We start from the raw sequence: 26206 nt of genomic DNA on the forward strand, positions 1-26206 counted from the left end.
GGTCATATTTATATGGAGACATCTGCAGGTGATATAGATTCAAGTTGGTACAAATCATGACCCCCCCCCCGGGGATAGGTTGGGACCACAATGGACAATCAAGGGTTTACATGTACATATGAATATTATAGGGAAAAAAAATCTTTAAAAATCTTCTCAAGAACATCAAATCCATGGTTGGTCATATCTATTTGGAAGCATCCTAAGGTGTGTAGATTCAAGTTTGTTCAAAATATGATGCTTATATCTGACAAAGAAGAAAAAAATGAAAATTTTACAACATATTTGTTCAATTAAAAAAGTTGACTAGAACCCATGGCTCAGGTCAATCAGGTGAGCTAAAAATAATAAATAATATCCCAAGACATTTAGAGGTGACAATGACAGACAACTTAGTTAAAATATTATCTGAAACAATTGAACAAATACAGTATTATTTTCTTTCTATGACAATGTCAAAACTTGTATTGTTTCAGATTTGGATTATTAATGGTAATAGTTGTTCCTTTGTGTGTATGCTACTGGAAGAAAAGAAGGAAGAAACTAGAACAAAGCCAAGGTATTTTGAATACTTAAAGAGGCTGCATTAGACCCCTACTGGTGAAACCAGAGGGGACTCTAAATTTCCTCCTTTATATCTGTTTGTCCATTTGTCTTTGTCCCTTTTTGGTTTTCTGCATTTTTTGTAAGTGCTTGCAGAAGCTGTGGTGGTTTTTGGTATGTCATATTGTAACTTGATGAGTTACAAGCTACCATATAAGTGGAATTTTTAGCGAGATGCATGTATATAAGTAATTTATTCTTAAAAATTGGGGGTTTTTTTATTTTTAGCGAGAGGTAATTTTAGCAATTTTAGAATGCTAAGTAAAGGAGCTATTAAAATAAAACACAATTTCTAGTAATATTCAATTTTAGAAATCTTAGGACCATTGCTAATAATGCCAAATCAAAACCTTGCTAAAAATTCTACTTAAACATATGTTTGCATTTCATTTTATGTTTATTTTTGACAGAATTATGGCCTTTGTAATTTTCATTGGGAGCCAGATTACACTTGCCAGTATCATAGGACTAGCATTCCTTTTGTAATGCTCTCTGAATGTTTATTTGATTTTTATTACTTTTTTTTAGGGGAAATAATTTAATCTTACAATTGATTTTAATTTTTTTTTTTCAGGCATAGAACTAGAGAAGATACCAGTAGAAAAACCAGCAGTTAGTTGTCCAGATATTAATAATATAACAAATGATAAAGAAGCAGTCAAAATGTCTGAAAAAGAACCTTTGTTACATGTAACTGTAAATGATGAAACAGTAAACAGTGAAGAAGTAGATAGCAATGACATTTTTGTGGGACCCGATGGAGTCATAAAGCAGTTAACAGAGGAAATACCTAACTCCAGTGACCAGAAAACAGCTCTCAGTGTTGAAGGTTTGGATAGTGAGGCAGTGACTGGTCAAGTCATAATACAGCGCGAAGAGCCATCTCAACAAAGTGATGTACAGAGTATACCATCACATGATTCTGCCAACTTAAACACTGCAGTAAAAACACAAAACTTTACAGTGTGTAAAGATGAATCTCCAGAAGTGAAAAAAATAACTGTAGAAAAGCAGAAGAGCGATCCAACTAACATAATACAAACGGCAGAGCCCTGTTCAAATCCTATTCATATAGTCCAAATGGAAGATCCCCCAGTTATTTTTTTAGCTCCAGACTCTTCACCTCTGGTCTTTTCTAGTAACCCTCAGCCACCTCTGACCTTACCTAGTGACCCCCAGCCACCACATTCTATTGGTTCTCTAAGGAGTGATGAAAAGTACTCACACTTGTCTCTTAGTTCTCTTGGAGAACATGTAGTTCCACCAGACAGTGACTATGGCACAGGTTATTGTCATTTTTTATTGATGTTACATATTATTTTAAAAAAACATTCTAAATGTTTTTCAAAACTTATAAATGGCATGGTTGCTCAGTAAAACTTGTTGATAAATTTCAAGGTAATTGCTCGTAGACATCTGGTAACATTTTGAATACTTGTATAACTGTCTTTGATTGAACTCTGGATAATGTTTGACGTGTTGAATTCTTTCTTTCCAGGATCTTCAACAAAAAATAATTCCGCAACTTTAGTCTCGTTAGGATCATCAGGAAATTATACAGACTTGCATTGGTCCTCATTGCAAAGTAACGAGGGAAATCTCAGACCAGGTCAGCCAAACAAGACAGTGGTCCCACCTCAGCAAGAAAGTCAACAGAACATTAACAATCCAAAAGTTGTTGGTAAAGACCAGTTATTTTTTATTTATTTATTTTCTATAAAGACTGCTAATAGTTAATTTATTAGGAGGCATCAATAAGGAAAATTCCAAAGGACATGTAATGCACTGTACCATGGTAACGATTTATCTTTTTGGCTTACTACCGTGGTATAACTTTAAGAACCCATAATGTATAGACTTCAAATACATGGAAAAGTTGTGGAGAGAGGCATATTTGTCATTGTGACCCAAAAATGTTTCTGATTATTGAGTAAATAAAATAATTTTCTATTATTAATTTTGTAGCAATTGTGTCACCTTTTAGAAGAGATGAAAAAGGCACCTTGAAGGTAATCATCACAAATAAATTAAACATAAAAATTTCATTTATCATCTGAAAATATTTTGAAGACTAATCACTATAGAGATTTAGTCTAATTACAGATGTCGGATTTAAACTCGAAGTCACCTGAATCATTAAGATAACCCATTGATTGATATTTGTTTATGTGTGCTGTGCACTTTGTTTAACTGGTTTTGTCGGTTGTGAATGTCATGGTCCCTGTCCCAAACCCCCTCCCAGGCCTGAAGGTTAGGGCCAAAACCATGAAATTTAATGCAATCTCAAAAATAATTTTACTGCTGGGTCCTATTCTATGCATTACTAAGGCCATCTTTAAAATAATGTTTGCTTGCCTTAAGGGCAATGCCCTCTCCCAACTCAGGGAAAAATTACCGAGTTGGTAGGTACCAGTAAGTTGGAAAATCCAGAAAATTTCAACTCATTGCTGACAGGAAATGAGGAATAAAAAAGAAAAAATACTGTATCCTGGAATTAAAAAAAAAAGTTTTGAGTCAGGGCATTTTATTACATATAAGTCAGAAGGTCGGGAGAAGGCTACCAAACAATTTTTTAAAGATGGCCTTAGGCCAAAGTGTTATATGTGGGTTGTTGTAATATTATGTCACCTAAAATATTGTTATCCTATAGACTTCTTGTATGCTTGTTTTTTGCAGATCATTATTAGAAGTAAACTCTCTTTTCTTTTCTTTTGTAGATTGTTGATGAGGAACAGACTTATTCCAAGACACCATAGTTCAGGTCTGGTACAATCATTAGATTTAGCTACGTAGCTTGACTTACCTACATAGCTTTATTTACCTACCTGGGGTAGCTTTATTTAGCTACCAAATCAATTTATTTCTACAAGAAAGCATTTTTCTTAGGGTGTGCAGAAAATATGATTTTGATGCAGTGATTATTTTCAACTTTGAACTCATCTGAAAACAACTCATGAAAAAATCCCTCTTGAAAAAATGTCTTTTTCTGCGCAATTGCAATCAAAGTTCTGAAAGTTTTGGGGCTATGTATGACAATTAGAACAGTTACTCCTTGGATGAAATGACTAAGAAGTCCAGCTCCGGTTAACATGATAATAGGTCTGTAATTATTCAACACAATGTGAAGTAATCATATTCAGCCATGCCTCACCACATGCATGAGAGAGGACAGTTAACCAAACAATGGAATTACATGTTTTGCTCTAAATTGTCCAAACGCAGCAATGTATAAACTATCTCTGCTTTAGAATGGATTGTTTTTTAAGCCTCCCTAGTATAAATATCAATAGCCATTTTATTGCGACTTTTTGTCTCTTTCAAATAAAAAGAAAACTTTTGAAAAGTTACATTGAAATAGCTAAATAAAGCTACCTGAGGTAGGTAAATAAAGCTACATAGGTAATTCTACCTACGTAGCTAAATCTAGTGATTGTACTGGACCTGTAGTTAGCTGTAGGTCATCAACTTAATATAAACTTATATGTACAGAATCTTTGATACCTATATAATGACATTTTCTACTTGAGCTGGTGGGTAGAGGATGAAATCATTCAGGGGAGCACTTAACTGGCTCGACAAAGATTCCTGGAGGATCAATCTCAAACAGATTTTGAGGGCAACATTGATTGTTAGCCTCCAAGGGATGAAATATTGCACAATGCAGAGCAGATATACATGATCAATGTTCCGGAAAAGCGTTTCAAGGATGTGTCGATCAAACCCGCCAAAAAATTTAAAGTTTTAATAACTTTTAAATGAAATAAGATTTTTAATTAATTTTTGTGTGAAATGCTAATAAAACATATAAGTCGTAATATTATAGAGAAAGTATTAATTTCAAATCTGTGTCCAAGTACCTTTAATATTAATGTTCTACTGGTAATTGTCATGTTTTTTGGAAGTCAAGACAGTATATATATCATAATATCACAATTAAATGACATCTAAAACCATAAAATGTAGGAAAACTCAATTTGACAGTCAATAGTTAAAATTACTGTAAATCACTTTTTATTCGCGAGAACTTTATTTTCGCATAATTACGCAAGACTGTATGCTCGCGAAAAATTCATTCTCGCGTATAATAGAATTCCTTAATATTATATAGAGGGATGACAACAGTTCGTGAAAATTTGGTCTCGCTTATAAAGAGTAAAGGACTATTCTTGGAATATATTTTATATATTTTATATACTGTGATATGTACTGGGTTAATTTATACAAATTTGCAATATTTATACTTGTTTAGACTTTTAAAATAATTTTGAAAATATATACTCGCGAAAATAAGGTGTCGCGAAAATTATGTGATCTACAGTAAATGAATGAGGAGCTAAATGCATATTTATACTTATTACTAGTACATGTATGTATAGATTTATATTCCAAAAACTGCTTTCAAATTTGAATAATCATGCCATTTTATTTTGTAAGGAAAAAAATTAAAAAATTACAAGTACTTATTATGACTGGTATATTGATGACTAATGCAGATAAGTTCAGTTGTAAAGTTTTTATTATACCCCACGCAACTAGTTGCGGGAGGTATAATGTTTTTGACTGGTCCGTCAGTCAGTCAGTCAGTCAGTCCGTCAGTCAGTCAGTCCTCTTTTTTTTGTCAGCGCAACTCCTCATAAACCGCTGCACAGAATTTCGTCAAACTTTGCAGGTATTTAGGACACAATGTGTAGATGTGCATATTACCAGGAAATTCCGATTCCATTATTTTTTCCGGGAATTTCCACACTTTTAACTTAGGCATTTGGCCATACCTTGAATATAGAGATGAACAGTTTGTCAGCGCAACTCCTCATAAACCGCTGCACAGAATTTCGTCAAACTTTGCAGGTATTTAGGACACAATGTGTAGATGTGCATATTACCAGGAAATTCCGATTCCATTATTTTTTCCGGGAATTTCCACACTTTTAACTTAGGCATTTGGCCATACCTTGAATATAGAGATGAACAGTTTGTCAGCGCAACTCCTCATAAACCGCTGCACAGAATTTCGTCAAACTTTGCAGGTATTTAGGACACAATGTGTAGATGTGCATATTACCAGGAAATTCCGATTCCATAATTTTTTCCGGGAATTTCCACACTTTTAACTTAGGCATTTGGCCATACCTTGAATATAGAGATGAACAGTTTGTCAGCGCAACTCCTCATAAACCGCTGCACAGAATTTCGTCAAACTTTGCAGGTATTTAGGACACAATGTGTAGATGTGCATATTACCAGGAAATTCCGATTCCTTTATTTTTCCGGGAATTTCCGCACTTTTAACTTAGGCATTTGGCCATACCTTGAATATAGAGATGAACAGTTTGTCAGCGCAACTCCTAATACACCGCTACACAGAATTTCGTCAAACTTTGCAGATATTTAGGACACAATGTGTAGATGTGCATATTACCAGGAAATTCCGATTCCTTTATTTTTTCGGGAATTTCCGCACTTTTAACTTAGGCATTTGACCATACCTTGAATACAGAGATGAACAGTTTGTCAGCACAACTCCTCATAAACCGCTGCACAGAATTTTGTCAAACTTTGCAGGTATTTAGGACACAATGTGTAGATGTGCATATTACCAGGAAATTTCGATTCCGTTATTTTTTCCGGGAATTTCCGCACTTTTAACTTAGGCATTTGGCCATATCTTGAATATAGAGATAAACAATTTGTCAGCGCAACTTCTCATAAACCGCTGCACAGAATTTCGTCAAACTTTACAGATATTTAGGACACAATGTGTAGATGTGCACATTACCAGACGGGGCCACCAAATTTTTACATAGAAATTCCGATTCTTTTATTTTTCCGGGAATTTCCGCACCTTTAACTTAGGCATTTGGCCATACCTTGAATATAGAGATGAACAGTTTGTCAGCGCAACTCCTCATAAACGGCTGCACAGAATTTCGTTAAACTTTGCAGATATTTAGGACACAATGTGTAGATGTGCATATTACCAGGAAATTCCGATTCCTTTATTTTTCCGGGAATTTCCACACTTTTCAACTTAGACTTTTTTGCCATATTTTGAATATAGAGATGAACAGTTTGTTAGCACCACTCCTCTTAAACTGTTGTACATAGTTTCGTCAACCTATGCTGATATTTAGGACATATTCCATTATTTTATCCCAAAGAGTTTTGCCTATTATTCAAGAAAATTTCTCACCCCTCTCCCCCCACTTCAAATTAATGTGTGGATTTGTATATTTTCAAGAAATTTTGATTCCATAATTTATCTAGAAACTTCATTCCACATTTAAATGTCCTCATATGCAAGACATTTTGATGTGAAGATCTTTTGCAATTATTGCTCTTTCTGATCTATACTATGTACATGTATTTAAAGTGCACTGTGCCTTTCATTAAATGTGTTTCACCGTCAAGTTATGGGGGAGCGTGGGGTATGTGAGCTAGCTCACTTTTTCTTTCATTGTTCCTGGTTTTTTCCCCATTTTTTCTCCTCAGTTTTGTTAAAGCAATATGATATTATTGTTATTTAATACACATTGTTACAGATTCACTTCAGATCTTACAGACTTTCAAATTCTTGGAATATATTTTATATATTTTTAGCTCACCTGAGCCGAAGGCTCAAGTGAGCTTTTCTGATCACATTTTGTCCATCGTCCGTCCGTCTAGCTGTCCGTCTGTCTGTCCGTCTGTAAACTTTTCACATTTTTGACTTCTTCTCAAGAACCACTGGGCCAATTTTGACCAAACTTGGTACAAAGCATCCTTGGGTGAAGGGGAATTTAAATTGTTAAAATGAAGGGACATATCCCCTCGCAAGGGGAGATAATCAAGAAAAGACATAAATAGGGTTGGGTCATTAAAAAATCTTCTTCTCAAGAACCACTGGGCCAGTAAAGCTGAAACTTATGTGGAAGCATCCTGGTATAGTGTAGATTCTAAATTGTTCAAATCATGACCCCCGGGGGAAGGGCGGGGCCACAATGGGGAATCAAAGTTTTATATAGAAATATATAGGAAAAATCTTTGAAAATCTTCTTCTCAAGAACCACTGGGCCAGAAAAGCTGAAACTTATGTGGAAGCATCCTAGTATAGTGTAGATTCTAAATTGTTCACATCATGACCCCCGGGGGAAGGGCAGGGCCACAATGGGGAATCAAAGTTTTACATAGAAATATAGAGGAAAAATCTTTGAAAATCTTCTTCTCAAGAACCACTGGGCCAAAAAAGCTGAAACTTATGTGGAAGCATCCTGGTATAATGTAGATTCTAAATTGTTCAAATAATGACCCCCGGGGGAAGGGCGGGGCCACAATGGGGAATCAAAGTTTTATATAGAAATATATTGGAAAAATCTTTGAAAATCTTCTTCTCAAGAACCACTGGGCCAGAAAAAGTGAAGCTTATGTGGAAGCAGTCTGGGGTAGTGTAAATTCTAAATTGTAGGAATCATGACCCCTGGGGGAAGGGCCGGGCCATTATAGGGAATCAAAGTTTTACATAGAAATATATAGGAAAAATCTTTGAAAATCTTCTTCTCAGGAACCACTGGGCCAAAAAAGCTGAAACATATGTGCCCATGGAAGGATCATGGGGTAGTGTAGATTTCAAAATGTCTAAATTATGATCAGTGGGGTAGGGTGGGGATGCATTATGTATAACAAGGGGGAAATCTGGTAAAGAACAGAATGGTCAAAGCTTCTCAGGTGAGCGATGTGGCCCATGGGCCTCTTGTTCTTATATACTGTGATATGTACTGTGTTAATTTATACAAATTTGCAAAACTTGTATATACTTTTAAAATAATTTTGAAAACATACTATACTGTATTCTGTACAACTCTTCTCCATGCATATAAATATGCGATCGACATATCTGAATAAGATCTGTTCAGAGACATATTAATTATAAAAAAAATTTAAAAAAATATTTATAAATATTTATTTCTCTGGATCTGTTATATAATCATGAACAAGTGTGATAAAATACAGTTGTACTGTTGGATACTGAAACAAATCTGATTTATAATCTAGTCATATTTATTGCATCGCTGTAGTTTGAATATAGGTACAATACATGTATTGATATGTATTTTGCTTTTAGATAATTTAAATATACATTTGTATCTAAGTTTTCAGCAGTAGTTACATGTATTATGTTTGAATTCATGTTTTCTATCACTAAGTACAGTGGAGCTTCATTTATCCAGACGCTTTGGTTCCTAGTCAATTTGTCCGGATATGTGAAGCGTCCAGATACCTGAATCACCAGTTAAACAGGACAAAATAACATTTAAAAATTCTGTCCTGACGAAAAATCATCCGGATACTGAAGCATCTGGATATCTGGGGTCCGGATATCTGAGGGTCCAATGTATATGCATATATTGCATGTAGTTGAGTGCAACATTGAAATATTTAAACTCAAAAAAAAGGTTCAAAGAATATCCTGATGTAACTGTGGATGCCAAAATAGTGACTGCCGAAAAGTTTTTTAAAAAATCTTATTAGAATGTGTCCATTTACCTTCTGTAGATTAAGAATTTAAAATTCATGCTAGTTTTTGATTATGAATTTAATGACAATTCGCCGTACATTTCAATTGCAATTTTATATAAGTTTGTTTAATCTGAGAAAGAATTTAATTTAAATTAAACTTTCTGTAGCACAGTGATGACACATAAAATATATAGGGATTATTTATAGTGTAAGTCCAATTAAAGTCATTCAAATAAACAAAGACTATTTCATTACGGTATATTCATTTTCAACATTGCAATTTAAAACTGAAAGGTCATGAAAATTAAAAATGCCTTATTCATTTTATATTAGACTTACTGCATTTCAAGTTACCCTGGTAGTTCAAAAGTGATATGAAACCATCCTAGACTGATATTAATACAATTCCAAATGACATGTATTAGAAAGTATAATATAATCCTTTAAATAGTTAAAAAGATACATTCTTATCTCATGACTATGAGTTATGATTGAGCATGCTTAATAAAAAGCCATCATGATGAGATATAAATTTAAAAGTTAGAAGCAAAACCTGCTTGCATGGGTCTCCCAGGGACAGGGATTCCATGCCAACACACAGGTTTCTGTGACAAGGATTCCTCACTTTCAGACTCAGAATCTGTGTATTGGGCATCCAGAACCCATGCAATATGTAACTTTTTAAGAATTGATCTGTGCAGGTTTTGTGCCTTAGCTGTGTCTATTCCAACTCAAACTTTCAAAACTGTTCACATTTAGTTTAATATTTGAATAAGAGAAGACTGAACTGGAAAATGAAAGACATTACATAATATCGGTAGATATATTTCACTTGAAAGAGGTAAATGGTAAGCTGTCAGCATCCTTATAGATGTCTCGTACAGGGTCCTGCAAAGATAGGTTATGTGGGTATTTGTCCCTGTGAGATTTTTAAATCACTGATGCTGGGACACCCTCTATATCCTAGGCGCTTTCATACTTCACAGCTGAATTCCTTGTGGCAAGAACTTCTTCACGAACACATCTTTTTTTTTTATAATTCAAACAAAAATAAACTAAAAAACTGAAATAGTTAACATTTTTATTGCTTTATAATATCAGAACATGAGAATCAAACTGTTATCAAAAATAATGTACATACAAAATACTTCTAACATTAGTTCAATATTGAAAAAGAAAATAAACTATGATTTTGTGACAATTTTTTCCCTATTTCTAAATGCAGTATTTATTTGAGACTTGTTACATTGTGACAGGTCATTTGTAAACATGAGCATATTTTAACAAAATGGAATTTATTTATATCCAGGTATGTATTACAATTTTTCTTGAATCAACTTCCTCAATTAAGTTTGAGTACTAGTACTTTATCTTGAAAGTAAAATAAATCTGAAAACATATGTATTGTAATCCTGCTTTAAAACATGGTACAGTAAAACTCAGTTACTTTATAACAAAGTCACTGAGACCTATGAAATTACATGTACTTTGCTATTACCATAATATTTATATCCGTATAATGAATTTGTTAAATTTAACTTCGCTGTATCATCCCTGTTTGTATTTATATCATTTCAGGAAAACGGTTACAATGTTTGAACTTCAGACTCTCCCCTCTCTGAAAAGAACAAAAGTCGAATTAAAAATTAGCTTAATACCTAATTTAGACAAAAAATTTTATGAAAATTTAACTTGAAGTAGAATCTGACAATTTAAGGATGGATAGAAACTCTGGAGGACAGGGAGACAAAGAGATGAATAGGAGGGATCTATAAAGTATGGCTTCAACTCAAGATCAAGTCATTAATACTGAGGGAGGTCAACATTACCGCTACATTTCCAAAAATTTCAACTCATTACCGCTACATTTTTTCAGATTTTCGACTGATCATTACTGCTACATTTTTCCGGCCAAAAACAACTCATTACTGCTAAATATTAAATCAGCCCAAAACAACTCATTAATAATGCTACCTATCGATTTAGCCAGGTATGATTCGGGATATGAGTTTTAATCAACAGAATTCAATCAGTATCTAATCAGAATGAGTATATTTATATAAATAACTCTGCAGTCAAAATTTAATTATTTAGCGTCATATGAACATTATGGCCACAATTGAGAAGTTTGTTACAAATCGAGAGAATGCCGGCTTACTTATCGATGGTTATAAATTTAGAAAACAACAACATGTGAAGCAAATGGCTTTCAAGGCTTTAGCAATAGTATAAAAACATTTGACAAACCTTAGAATTTTATCTATGAAACTGCTTGATTTTAATTTTTTGTGTTTTATGAAATAAATTGATTTTGATAATAAAAAAACCCCATCCTGTTCAAAGTTCTACTTTCACCTCACCGTGGTGAGCAGGGAAAACGGGTCTTATGCATTTATAGGTTGTACTGTACACGCATATGTGGCTGGCTAGCGAAAGAGGCAATGTAGCGGTCATGTAAGGTTTTTTGTAGCGGTAATGACTATGTAGCGGTAATGAAATTTTGAAAATGTAGCAGTAATGATACGCACCCAATACTGAATACATGGTTGTACTTGTACATCAGAGTTCACTAATGATGAATGAAAAAATTAAATTATTTACAAGGTTTTATGTCAAAATAGCACTGTATGTATTAAATGCTAACAATGAGCAGATTTTCTGTCTTAAAAGAGCTAAGCAACCATGCTCAACTCAGTCACTAATATACCTCCTTTTACTCATCAGCTGATTTTCTTCCCTAGTGTAAAATCAAGTTCTCATGAAACAATGCTTTTAATGGAGGGTTCTTTGAAATTTGATTTTGTAGTGAAAGAACATTTGAAAATTTACATTTTGTGAATGTCATGAATTTATGCCACAAAAACGGTAAAAATTAAACCCCATTTATATATATTTATATCTGACTGTCCATTCTGGTCCCACCCCATGTGTCTTAAACAATTAAAATCTACACAATCTAGGGATGCTTCTGTATCAATATGAACAAGAGATGTTTGTAAAACACTTGTGCCCCCCTCTCCCCAAATTGGAATTTTTCCAAGTCCAAGGGGCAAATCTCTGTCAAAAATGGCACGATTGTACCCAAAACAGAATTTGACCTAGATATTCATCTGATAAATCTGTATACTAAATTTCATCTCAGCATGTGCAACGGTTGTAAAGAAAATGAACGGAAACTGCAAATAATTGGAATTTTTCTAAGTCCAAGGGGCATAACTCTGTCAAAAATGGTGCAATCATACCTAAAACCGAACTGGACCTAGATATTAATGTGATATATCTGTATACAAAATTTCATTTCAGTATGTGCAACGGTTGCGAAGAAAATGAACGGAAACTAAGTGGACCGACAGACAGCAGCAAAGCAATATGCCCTCCCTTCTTCGAAGGGGGGCATAATAATTGTTATTTCTTTATGATTTTTGAGAACAATATAAAAGATTTTCTCCAATATACTCCTTTGTAAAACTTTGATTGTCCTTGCTCGGGTGAGATAGGTTTGTTGATAACTTGCAACATCGGAAAATTTGAGGAATAAGATCATCCTACTTTCAATGGAGATACACTTGATTGGAAAATAACAGTTCATACTACTAGTATTTACATTCTGCAGGACCTATTAAGTATTCTCTACTATAATATACAAGATAAAGCAAGAGCAACTGAAAATGCATATTTTGGAAAAAATATTGAAAAAAAAAATACATACAGAATACTTAAATTCCTGAGGTCAAAATTCTCCAACCTCTCAATATCTTTGCACTATTTATAAAAACTTTGAAGAAAATAGCCTGTTCTTTTGCATTCTTCATCATTTTGCTTCTAGCAGACACAAGAACCAAGTCTGTGGTTTGTACAATATGGGTAGTAATGACGATAAAAAGCACACAAAGACTTATAAATCGTTGCAGAAAATGTACATTTGTTTTTACAAAGGTATTGAGACAGGAATGTCCAAGGAAAACTTAGAGATGATTGGGATATTTACCACAGAACATTCAAAATATATAATTCAAGTTTTTGTTTATATTACTGAAAATTTAGTGGCTACAGGTAAAAGAATTTTCTTTTTTTACTTGAAATCTGACCGAGTTTAAATGATTTGAAAATATTCTTTCTTGAACTATGACTAATGACTTTATAGAACACATTTATATTTAATTTTTAAGAACTGCTTTATCATATTCTTACAACTTTAATATCACAAATTCTGAAACACTACTAAAAAGCACTACATGTATAAGCAGTAACCCTTGAATATAATGATGTGACCAAAACACAAGAATAACAAGAGATGTTTGTAAAACACTTATGCCCCCCCCCCCTTTGAATTTTTCCACGTCCAAAGGGGCATAACTCTGTCAAAAATGGTGCAATCGTACCCAAAACAGAACTTGATCTAGATATTCAGCTGATTAATCTGTATACTAAATTTCAATTCAGTTTGTGCAACCTCTGCAAAGAAAATGAACGGAAACTGTAAATAATTGGAATTTTTCTAAGTCCAAGGGGCCTAACTCTGTCAAAAATGGTGCAATCGTACCCAAAACAGAACTTGACCTAGATATTCATCTTAAAAATCTGTATACTAAATTTCATTTTAGTATGTGCAACCTCTCTGAAGAAAATGAACAGAAACTGCAAATAAGTGGAATTTTTTTAAGTCCAAGGGGCATAAGCCACATAACTCTGTCAAAAATGGTGCAATCGTACCCAAAACAGAATTTGACCTAGATATTCATCCGGTATACCTGTATACCAAATTTCATTTCAGTATGTGCAACGGTTGTGAAGAAAATGAACGGAAACTAAATGGACCGACAGACGGCAGCAAAGCAATATGCCCTCCCTTCTTCGAAGGGGGGGGGGGGCATAATAAACATTGAACAATACATTAAAAAATACAAGTAACTGATAATGCCCTGCTTCTTGCACTGGTAAATGAAAATTACATCCAAAAAATATTACAAATAATAAAAAAAGCAAATCAAAATGCGACAGAAAATGGCAACAATAATTACAATATATAGTCTACAGTGTATTAATAAAGCCTTCATGCAGGTATATAAATGATTGTTTGAATATTCAGAGCATTATTATTTTTCGGCATACATGTAAATACTGTGATATAAATTTGGACAAAAGTCACAAGGAACACATTTTAGTGAATGTTCACAATCCTGTATGATGAGAACACATTCATATTGGTGTACAAAAGAACAAAACATGAAAAATGATCTAATCTCATAAACCTGGCATATGAATTCTGCATTAAAAAACAGAATGAATTTTTTGGACAATTTATATACACATGTACTGGTTATATATGCTGCATGAACTGCAGAACGAGTACATCACACAGATTAAAAAATGTAACTTAATATCACAACCACAGTTTTTTGAAATTGCCTGAGTTATATATTTTACAAGGGATTGACATTTTTTATGCAGTTCTACATTTCTCTGAATTCATTTTTCTGTTAAATCGAACAAATATTACTTGATTAAAAGACACAAAGGTACATATGACTACATTAGTAAGATGAATTTTCAAAAAAATGTTTATAAGCATTGAGAAACACTGATGTAGTGGTTCCTCTCCTCTGATGATTATCTCTCCTCACACTCTAATAGGAGGACTTCCTCTATGTCATCCATCTGCTTTGTTATCTCTAAAAAGAAGAATAGGATGCATCAAGATTTCTAAAAATATACATGTACATGTTATCAGATGCAGTATATCACAGAAAGAGAGAAAAAAATTCAACTGAGATCAGGTCTGCTGATGAGGTGAAAATAAAATCTTCAGGTACAAGGTTTGACTAGTTCTTTTCTGATTGGAAGACTAGATGCAAATCAATGTATGTAAGATCTCTCATGATTACAGATATGATTTTTTATGCAACAAATTGTGGGTTTCTTTTTCCTGAGCCTTGACAAGAGGATTAAAACACAACAGTTGGATGAAAAAAAATCATATCTTAGAATACATGATGGGAGATTCTTTTTATCATTTATTTTACTCATGGTTATTTTGTGTTTTACACAGTCTAGTATATGTATAAATCCATAATATTTGACTTGATGAAATTCACACTATAGCCATTGTGATGTCAAAACTGTGGATATGAAAATGATATCCTATGAGTTATATCCACTGTATAGAGGTAAAACATTTTATGATTTCTAGGATATATCCTACATACTTTTCAAGTGGGGATATACACACACAGGTCTGTAGCTGATTAACAGAAATCACGTTTGAGAAGTAACAAATATTTAATGAGATAAGTGACTTACCTCTGCATCTTTGAGTTGCAGCATCCAGTTTCCCCTTTTCTTCCTTTAGATCAGCAATACCAGACCTCAGACTATTAAGTTCATCTGTTTAAAACAAGGAATCACTATAGTACATTGGTTCATATACCTAAATAAACAAACAAAGCTGATGATAAGACAAGTGACTTACTTTGCAAAACCAGATTTTGCTTCAGAACAGAGACAAATGCTTTGGTGACAATCCCATGAGATTCAGAACAGGTCTCTTCACAGGATTCTACAAAACACAACAAAGGCAACTTGAAATCTCAGATACAGTAGGGAACACTACTTACAAATTGTGAATGATTTTAAAAAAGCTGATCTTAGCAATGGGAAAACCTCTGTATTATATACATTTGAATCTGGTATTGTGTATTTGTTTAACTTACTGAAAAACCTTTGGAGAGTTTGCTCAATCTGTGCTTCATCTGCTGTAGGGGGTATACTGGACAGGGCAGACTGAACATCATGTATTGCATTAGGGTCCAACAGAGGGGTTTGGTTGTTGTTGTTGTTGTTGGCCAAGGAATTTAACAACATGCTGAAGCAATCCAACTCAGAACTGCTTTCCAAAACTAAAATATAGACTAAAGATGATCACCACTTTATCTATAAAACTAATTACACTCATTAGAACATTATGCTTTTTAAAAGTACCCGATACATACCATTTTTCTGCTGCTCTTTGGTAGTTGTGAAGTCTTTGTCCAGATTTCTCTGAGCCTGTCTCTTCTCAGCTATGGGTGTCTGTACAGTGCTGGAGACCTCATTAGTTTGACACATTTCTACACTGTTTGACATCTTACTCTGGATAGGGGTACAGGGTTGAGCAGGACTTCTCTCCTCTGGTATGACTTCCTCCTCATTACTGGTATGGTGACTCACTGACTCAGCTGCTGGAGATCTCTCCTCAGTGTTTAGCACCTTCTCTGCTGAGTCCTCTGTGTTGTAATCAGTTTTTGGTTCATCTTGTTGAATTTTAATTGAAGGTGACAAGTTTTGATCAGTAACCTCTAAGTTGTCTGGTAGCTCTGGTGTGACATTTGATCTCTGAATAGATGCCACTTGTTCAGATTGATCATTTCTTTCAGATTCATCTTCAGTCTGGTTAGTTCCATCTTGATCCTCAGGGTTCATCTGTTTGGCAATATCAAACAGAATCTCTTCTTCAAGGAGAGTTGCATTCTCTGTCATCTCTGGCAATGACGGCTCCAGTCGATTGAAGAAATCTGCTTCTATCTGTTCACATCTAAAAGCCTTGTACTTATTGTCCTTCCTTTTCCTCATACACTCAGTAAGGTCATGCACATCAAACCTTTTACACAAGTCAGCGAAAGGATAGAACTTTAATCCATCAATGACAAGAAACCTGAACTGTGCTCCATACAGAGGAGCAATACCTCCCCTCAGTAAGACCTCACAGTCATTATTCTCACTCTCCTCCATGTTGTCAATAGCATTATCAGCACACTTTTCAGGATCAATATAGCCTCCTTGGATCTCTTCAATGCCTATTTCATCTTCAACATGTTCAACTTCTTGGCTACTTTCTTCAGGCACATCTACCTGTACTAGTTTAACAGGCTGAACTACTTCATTCAAGAAAACACCCTGACTGCTTTTCTCCACATCCTCTTCTGTCTTTATTTCTCTGTAAATGATATCCTCCTGATTACTATCTCCAGTACTAAGCTGTTTTGTCTTAACCTCCTCATGTGCCAACACTTCATCCTGTGAATCTGTAGAACTGAATCCATCCAGCAGAATAACATCGTCATCCACAATATCATCAGTATCGTCCTTATCCTCATCACTCTCTTCAGCATATGGAATTGTAGCATCACTTTCATATTCAGTAGATGTGTTAGTTTTTTTGGAGGACTATCTATGTCTACAACTGTGACTTCAACAGCCTTTCCTGTTCCTCCATCCAGAGAATATTTCCTGGACTTCTCTGATGTCACATTGCTGTTATCAGTGTTGGGATACAGCTGTATGCAGTCAGATCCACAATTCTTAAGTCCAAAAAAATACTGATACAGCCTGTGAGCATCGCTAATATGGATGATTCCAATGTGATTTCCTTTTGTTGTTTTTGTTAGGACTTCTGATTTAATCATGTATTCTTTAACCTCTGCTCTCCTCTCCTCTGGCAGTTCTTTATAGCGAATGTTCAGGTCACGTTCTTTGGCTAAAAACACATCTGTAAAATATTTATAGTGTAGATTTTTAGCAGGAACGTTTTTACCAGCTTTGGCTTGTGCCAGAGATACAAAGTTTTTCTTCAAAATTTCTCGCATTAATAGGTGTGGTCCATCTTCACAATTAATACACAAAACCTTTTCACCATGGAACTTGATTGGGAAAAGTGAACGTGCTTCAACAAGAATACTAGTTGTTTCCTGTGGAGGTTCTCTTTGATTCTGTGTGGACTCCAGATTGATGTCCAGGTTCACCTTTTCCTTCACCGATTCCGCATCTGTAGGACACACATCCCTTTCCTCTAACACGTCCTCTGGTTGCTGATGTGAATGAGTATCCATATGACCGTTGTCCTCTGCTGTCTCTGTGTCTGCAGATTTTACCTTTGGGATCATGTTGTCTTTAGGAGTCTGGAAGAAGTCGTGGTTCCTCTTATCAGACTCCTTACACAGTTTTTTGGACGGATGAACATTTGAATCTTGTGTTGTACTTTCTTGATCTACATCAGTTGGGAAACGCTTTCTTTTCACAGCACTAGTCTCATCTTCAGGCTTAGTCTGAGGAACACTTTGTTCTTTTTCATCACCGACATCTTTATTTTCTGAGCAACTTTTTTCAACTATGGAGTCAGTAAGCACTGGAGTGTTAGCACGATCAGAAGGTGTTGACTGTGTACCCATTACAGAAGTCTCAGTGTTTAAGATAGACTCCGCTGTAGAAGTGATGATATCTGGTGTAGGGTCTAATGTCTGTTTTATGTTCACCATCACTTTACTGAGGACATCAGACAATTTCTTGATCCCCTTATTGGACAACATAACTTTCTGATTGGCTGAAGTTGAACTTTTCCTCTTTTGTTTTGTCTTGGAGGGAGGATGAAATGGTAACTTGACCATCATGCATTGATGCCTACTAGTATTTTTTAAGTTGTTATCCATTTCATCAGATGAGATTGTAGCCTCTGAGTCTTCCTTCTCTCTTTCAGAACCGACAGTTTGTTCACTTTCCCAGTTTTCATTCAGTTCTATTTTAAATGTTTGTGCATCATTTTCAGTAGGACTGATGATGTATTCCTGATGGTCAGAAGCTTCCAGTGGGTCACAAGGGTTGGCAGAGGTTGCTCGGACTTCACTTTGTTGACTGACTTGTACCTCATTATTGTGAGACATGGCTGACTGGACAACTGTGTTCACATTCATTTCTGATGAATCAGATCCATGTACTGATCTTAAACAGCTAACCTGTTCCTGTCGCTCTTCTGGGAGTCTGTACCATTGTCCTAACACAGACTTATCTGAAGGCTCATTCACTTGAACATCTGATGTATTTGTCATGGGAGGAAAATCTTTAAATATCCCCAGCTCCTCCTGACGATGAAGGTAAGCCTCACAAAATTCAGAAAATGCAGAAGGCTGACCTCCCGGATTCAATGCTGAGAAATTCTTCAGGTAATGTTCATACAATTGGCGACAATGGAGAAAGAATCCAATCTTTGGACCTTGTGGAATAATGGTGGACAATGTTATGGACTTCTGTTGAAATGATTGCCACTCTGGAGATGACTGAAGTTGCTCGGTCATTGTGGGTGAGTGTATTGGATTCACCATCTGCTGGATGCTTGGCTGAGGTCTGTATGCTGGGTGAATTTGAGGCGTACTCAGTGGAGGTGCATTCTGTTGAGGAGGGACGTTTCTCTGGGGTGGATTAAACTGTTGTACATTTTGTGGTGGATGGTACCGATTTGGTAACCTTGGCCCATTTACATTTGGCATGGGATATTGTCGCATCATTTGGTTTGTATTGTAACCTCTCAAATAATTATTCCCTGCAAGTATAAAGCAATGTTCTGCATAAATATATGACATTATGTTTATGTTAAATAAATTCATCATGTGTGGAAATAATAAAATAGTGTCATTACTGTAAAATGTTCTATTCAATTAACATCTGGTTAAAGTTTTAGGCATCATTCAATGTCTTTTCATGACCAAAAATCTTATTAATTCAATTATAATGCAGTGTCCTACAAAACACACCAGTTACACAAACACTGATCTCCATTGAATACCACTGTACAGAAACAGTGGTTAAAAACAATTACCATGTTTACTGTTTTTCAGAAATGCAGTATTGTGCCATATATCTAGGAATAACTCTATCAAAAAACGGATAGAGTATTTTAAAGGTGTAGCAGTTTTTGAATTCAGTTGAAGTCTTTGTGAGAGTTTCTTCAATGTAGTACGATCATTTCTACTTGCCTTGAGTGTAGGTGGTCCCCCCTTGGTTTCTGACTCTGGTGTAGCCTTGTGTTGGAATGCCCTGTTGTGGAGGAACTGAGAAGTTCCTAAACATTTCTGACTGCCCCTGAGTCGCATTGGACATGGAACCATTTCTCTGAGAACTGTCTGTATGTGACCTTGGGACTCTTTGATTTGGTCGAGGTACCTGAAACATTCCCATATCTTGTGAACAATATGGCTGCTGTAGCATAGATCTAACCAAAGGAGCATTCTGATTGGGAGCTCCATGAGTAACTCCAGTATTGGCAAGTGTTGTATAAGCAGGGGGGTTCCTATATTGGTTGTTACTGGATGCTGGTGGCAAAGGCGTGCCAGTAAACTGGTTCTGTTGATTTGGCACTGTCACTGACCCCAGATAAGTGGCTGTGTACTGCTGATACGATGGGTAAATGCCTGGAGTAGGTGTCTGCTGGGAGCTTCCTGCCAGAAACTGGTTTGAAGTACTTCCCGGGAGAAACTGTTTTGACTGTTGTTGTGTAGTTCCACTTGTTATTGTGCCTGGAATTAAAATAACACTTATTGATCAATATAATTCAAATAATTAAGCTATAACAGCATCACTCAATAATTATATGTACTGCAATAATTCATTTACTGCATTGCCTGTTTATCAGACCTGTTTACCCATATTATTGTCTCACAGTATACAGTTATGGAATGGGTATGAGGGGAAATAGCAAGTTCCCATTCCATAACTGTTTTATTAAACTGAAACAATCATAGGCGATTTATTATTTTTTCACCAGATATTCCGACTTTTCAAAATAAAGTACTATAGAAGCATAATCACAAATGCATGCGGTTTAACAGATTGTATGATAAGTTATGCATCGTATCAATGAACAATAAAATTTTTTTTTTTAATTAACTGACATTTCTCAGTCTACATCTTGCTAGAATTCAACTTGAATTTGACATCGCATGTCGAAATTTTTGATGTCATAGTAAATTACTAGTTATATTGTAATAACATTATGTCACAGACTCAAGATTCCTAGAACACTCTGCCCACTGAACACTTTGATTGGTTAAGTTACTAATAAATATTCATGAGAGAGTAGTTCCAGTGAGTAGCTCTGACTTTCCAGGGAGTAGTCCTCAGATGTGGGAAATGGTCTCTCCTTGGGGAAATAGACAGTTTTATGGTATGAATGTTATATAGAGTAATAACAGCTAGAGGACCTAGAGGTACAATAAACTTACCTATGGTGCCTATCTCTTGTCTGTAAGACATTGGTGTTGTCTGGCCTTGTGTCTGACCTACTGAGCTAGTCCACCCTTCCTGACCACCACTAGGAAGGTTTCTGATTGGCTGTAATCCACTGTCCCAGACTTCTGGGTTAGTCCCCATACTGTCCTCATCTACATCACTACCAAACACATAATGATAGAGCTCCTCTAAAGGTGTATGAGGTCCTGCTTCACTCTACAATCAAGATGGAATTCTTTCAAAAATTGAAATATCGCATTGACGTTATTTAATAATCCCTCACCAATATTTATCTATCATCATAATCATATCTCTATGTATGTTCTAGAGGAACAATTGTGGTACATGTAATGAGCATATGATTGATTAGTTTCCAAAATTAATAGAAAAAGAAAACAAAAACAAACAAAATCAAAAAATTGTGGTCCTCATTTTTGGGGTCTTTTTAGTTTGGGTGGTGAGCAATTATCATATTATAAATGTCTTGTCTATCCATTATCATACGAGTTTTTGTTTTATCATGTCTTGTCAATTATATAATGTTATGCAAATGGAATATGAAAGATCCAGTTTCATCAAGTGCAAATGCTACCACCAAGGATAGTGCCAAAAATCAATGTGCTTATTTAAAAAAAAAAAAAAAAAAAAAAAAACTAGAATACTGACCAGTCAGCAAGGGCTCTACCAAGGGGTAGAAATATAAGGGTGCAGCTTACTGAACAATTAAAAATATATGAAGAATAAGCAACAGCAACTGTATTCTTAAAATTTCAAGATATCCCAAACCCTGTAAATAATATCCTTGTATTTACATAAGGCAGTAAAGAACAACTCAAGATTGAATGTATATAATTATTAAAACAATTATAATGAAGCTTGTGTACTGTAATATTAAATGCCAGCCTTCAATGAATGCAAATTTCACGAAGGCTTGACCTTAACTTCAAAACAATCAAAGTACTCATAAGTACTGAAAGCTGGGCTCATTTACAGGGTAATGAACAAAGACCGTGGTGACAGTTTAAAATCAAGTTCAGACATTTAGAGGATATGTTACACAAAAAACTATCTCAATGGAAAGTATAGTATTAAAAACTTTTAAAATTTAAATAAAATATAGCTAGAAATTAACAGTGTAAAATATTTAACACATGTATCATTTTGGGGTTTTATATACAAACAAAAGTAAATAAACACCGATGCAGCAAGATTAATTAAGGTCAAACGACTATGCACTGATGTGTCCTCAGCGGGGAGTTTTGCATCAAGTCATAAATGATGTTCCCTGCATTTGTGTTAGCCTGATAGTAAAACCTTTATTTATAGAATATGACGCAGACAGGGATACCTAGTGAAAACCTTTCGCACCTTTTAAATTGCTTTGTAAAATATTATTCAAAGGAGCCAGGAAAAATATTAAGCAATTTAATATTTTGATAAAAATATTCGATTTACTATTTCTTAAGGTGTTTGAATGGATTTTGTTTTCTCAAAAGCTGCTGGGCGTATGTACTCTATTTTTACTCGTAAACTCAATTTGGCGGTGAAGAAGCAGCTGCATTTCCTGTTGCTCACCATCGCAATTGCCGGGCATTGCTCTACAAGCAAAGAGCCCGGCTAAAAAGCTATTGCAGACAAAGGTTTTCCTTGATCTTAAAGTGATAGATAAACATGATAAAGATAAGCCTACTAAATTTTCTAGATAATTAATCCCAAGGGATTAATTGTACTCCCCTCTCATCCTTTTTTTCTAAATTTACAATAAGAACTTTTTCATTAATGATAGAATGAGGTTATTATCCAATTACCATGACTAACTGTTAAAATCAATAATCTTGAATTTACATGACGCAAATAAAAAAAAAAGAAAATAAAAAAAAGAAAGAAAGAAAGAAAACAAGACATTAGTTAAGATAAAAAAAAATATCTTCTTTAATCTATTTCTTGTTTTTAGAATTCAATGAAATAATAACTCATGGTGCATTGTATTTTAACAAAAATATCAAAGTATAAACATTTATATTTAATCCACATTTCACAGTGTTCATAGCATTCCAAGTGGTGACTTAACTTCAAAACAACTTCATTTCCAGACAGAGAAGGTAATTAATCTCAATGTGACAGATAAAGATAATGCTTTGGATTTTCTTCAAGAGGAAAGCTATAATTAATCCCAAGGGACTCATAGCAGCTTTCACAGTTTACAATGGGAACAAATTCAGCAGTTATCTCGCCTTGCTAAGTCATTCTTATATAAAGTTAAGGAATCTACCCCACCACCCAAGCTAAAAGCAGAGGACACAGGGAAACAAACTTACCATAAAAATATATCTCACTGCCTATTCAACCAACATACCAAATTTGAACTTAATTGGTCAACCATAAAAAAAGTTATTAGGGAAAAACAGAAAATTCGTGGATGGAAGAATGACAGACGGACAGACAGAGTGATTACTGTAAGGCACCCGCAAATCCTTTAAGGGCCATAATTATCATAAGGGTTGTGTTTTACTCAAAATATTGATATAAACAACTTGAAATTTTGTCCTTTCAATAAAACTACCAGTATTATAAAATAAGACAAACAGAAAATAATGTCATTACATGTATTTAGTGTTTTATACTATAGGTATCATGAGTCCAACTAATGCATTTTCCATTGAAATTATTTTATTTTTTGGAAGTTTTACTGAGCCAAAGAAGACTCTGGGAACCTTGTTCTTCCCATGAAGCTCATATCTCGAAAACCATCTCCAGTGTGGAGGGTATCTCAGCAGGACATTCAAAACATTCAGCCTGCCTGTTTATCATGTTTATATACAAAAAATCCAGTCTACAATTGTGGATATCTATAGATGGCACCAAACTTTCATATAAAAAATTACCATTCAACCAAATCAACCCTACTACATTATATCAGTTAATCACACAACCAAATCAACTGTATGCCAAGATTTTGATCACTTACACATGTTACAAATTATACATGTAACTGTTTATAAATTCATCATATTTATCAGAAGACATGTACTCCAAAATGATGAATTAGTCCTTTATCTTTAATAGTAGCATCTACTATAAGAAAAAAAAATTTTTGCCTACCATCACATAGATTCTGTGTTCTGCCATGCTAATTTCCTCTCCCTCTCTCAGAACCCCCCACAAAGTGACAAGCTGTTACTGCAAGAGGGAAACCTGAGCTGAGGAGACCAGCACAGTTAGAGGCACGAGAGAGTAATTAGGGAGTCCCATACAGGGAACCTGTCATCAACTGATCTCTAGTACATGTGTATATAAATTTTCAGTGCTGCATAGTTTGCAATTGAAAGTGTTGATGGAGTAATGTTAAAATAAATTGTCTAGAAATTTCATGGGGGAAACTCCTGTCACTACAAATTAGAGGCACTTGACAAGTCTAGAGTAATTAATAGAAAGGTTCCAAGCCTGGATGAAGATAAAGCAAGTTCTCATGGGAGGGATAGCCAACATTTCAACAGTGAAAAAATCATCTCAATTAATTCTCCCCCTATACTTTTTTTTCTTTTAGCTCTATCAGGTTTTGAGATTTCTCACAGTTTTTGGAAAGTTTCACTGATTTATAACTGACCTCACTATTTCCTATATCTGTGTTATCAGCTATAATTAAGAAACTCTGAAAGCCAGTGTGAACAGTGTGTCAGGTTATGAATTACCAGTCTCTTTCCTTGTTTATTGAATGTGAGAAAGATTTCAATGTTAAACAGATGGAGAATGTTATTTCTATTTGACCCCACTCTATTCCTCTACACCATCATCCCCACCAATCACCCTCCAAATAATAGGGCTGGGATGATATATCAAGATATCGATATATCGTGATATATGTGAGGACGATACACATATTGATACATTTGAACAAATATCGAAATATCGACCAAATAATCTTACTTCTGTTTTTCTTTGTTTATTTAACATTTGGGATTTAATATATTCAAATTGAAGATGAAAAACATTTCCTTATTCACTGTAGCAAATTTACAAAGGAAAGAGAGGAGCTATTTAACCTGATCTCATCTAAGGTAAAACATTTTACAGAATTGCCTGATAAACAAAAATTATTCTGGATTCTAAACTGTGAAGAATTAGATATACTAAATTCTCTTGGAAACTTTTTACAAAAAGCATTACCATAAGTTTTAGGAATATGACTTAATAATGTATGCATAGATGAATGATGTACTGTATTAGTGTATATATACCTATAAAACAATTCTTATGTACTATACATATAAAATATTTTGGGTTTTCCCCTACTTGTATATGTCTTTCCTATCAATCAAGCAACCCTTTCCCTCATATGTATATGTATATTGTATTGCATGTGTATGATTAACAATGTACTTTCTTTTTGCCCCACGAGGGCCCTTAATTGGTCAATAAATTGAATTGAATTGAATTGAATATATAAAATAAATAAGATAAATATAAATACAGAAATGAAATAAATAATAATTAACACCATTTGAGTTAAATATTTTTGTTTTACAACATATAATCAACTATTTTGAATAAATTATTCTCATTTGCAAACAAATAATTTGTTTATTTCAATGCAACAAAAGATTTTATAAGCAATTAAACATATCGTGATACATATCGTATCGATATAGAAAAAGTTGTATTGTCCAGGCCCTACCAAATATATCTTAATTATCTAGGAATGCTTCAACAACGTTTGGTTGACATTGTCATTGGTCAAATTATAATTGGTTCCATTGAAGAAGTGATCATATATTATTTGGCAGAAATATATAGATGTCAAAAGATTTATTCAAAAGATCAAAATCTTAAAAGCCCTATTTACACGGTCTGACTTGTAAGATGTGATTTCAGATGTGATTTCACATCTGACTGCAGTGTTTCATTTACACAGTATGATTTGTCAGACATGAAGTTCATTAATATTTCCCTCCAAAATTTTTTTGTTTACATTTCACAATGGAGAATGATGATTATAAGTTTAATAGCCATTTGTGTTTTATTAAATATACTTCTTCTTGATATAGTTCTACTAATCTTTCAGTCTGTTCTGTAGTTA

General features: G+C 34.4%; 2 protein-coding genes across 2 annotated transcripts; one reads left to right on the forward strand and one right to left on the reverse strand.

Moving 5' to 3' along the window:
* The first annotated feature begins 488 nt into the window (after positions 1 to 488).
* LOC134233903 (uncharacterized) lies at positions 489 to 4761 on the forward strand. Its single transcript, XM_062715960.1, has 5 exons — positions 489 to 559; positions 1178 to 1888; positions 2102 to 2284; positions 2569 to 2612; positions 3321 to 4761. Exons 1-5 carry the CDS (start codon positions 490 to 492, stop codon positions 3357 to 3359), a joined length of 1047 nt encoding a protein of 348 aa, XP_062571944.1. The 5' UTR covers position 489; the 3' UTR covers positions 3360 to 4761.
* A 7088-nt stretch (positions 4762 to 11849) lies between these two features.
* On the reverse strand, positions 11850 to 24318 carry LOC134233905 (uncharacterized). Its single transcript, XM_062715962.1, is given in 9 exon segments — positions 11850 to 14768; positions 15397 to 15480; positions 15566 to 15652; positions 15807 to 15992; positions 16086 to 17298; positions 17301 to 19444; positions 19878 to 20417; positions 21123 to 21345; positions 24232 to 24318. Coding segments are annotated over 9 exon segments (4566 nt in total). The 5' UTR covers positions 24259 to 24318; the 3' UTR covers positions 11850 to 14706.
* Between the last annotated feature and the right edge of the window lie 1888 nt (positions 24319 to 26206).

The sequence above is a fragment of the Saccostrea cucullata genome, unplaced genomic scaffold (genome assembly GCF_032062105.1).
Source record: "Saccostrea cucullata isolate Sc308-1 unplaced genomic scaffold, CSIRO_AGI_Scuc_v1 ctg723, whole genome shotgun sequence".
NCBI classification, from domain to species: Eukaryota; Metazoa; Mollusca; class Bivalvia; order Ostreida; family Ostreidae; genus Saccostrea; species Saccostrea cuccullata.

Coding starts and splice junctions, on each gene's coding strand:
- LOC134233903 (XM_062715960.1), top strand. CDS start 490: ATGGTAATAGTTGTTCCTTTGTGTGTATGCTACTGGAAGAAAAGAAGG. Junction 1,889..2,101: donor AGACAGTGACTATGGCACAG/GTTATTGTCATT, acceptor CTTTCTTTCCAG/GATCTTCAACAAAAAATAAT. Junction 2,613..3,320: donor ATGAAAAAGGCACCTTGAAG/GTAATCATCACA, acceptor TTTCTTTTGTAG/ATTGTTGATGAGGAACAGAC.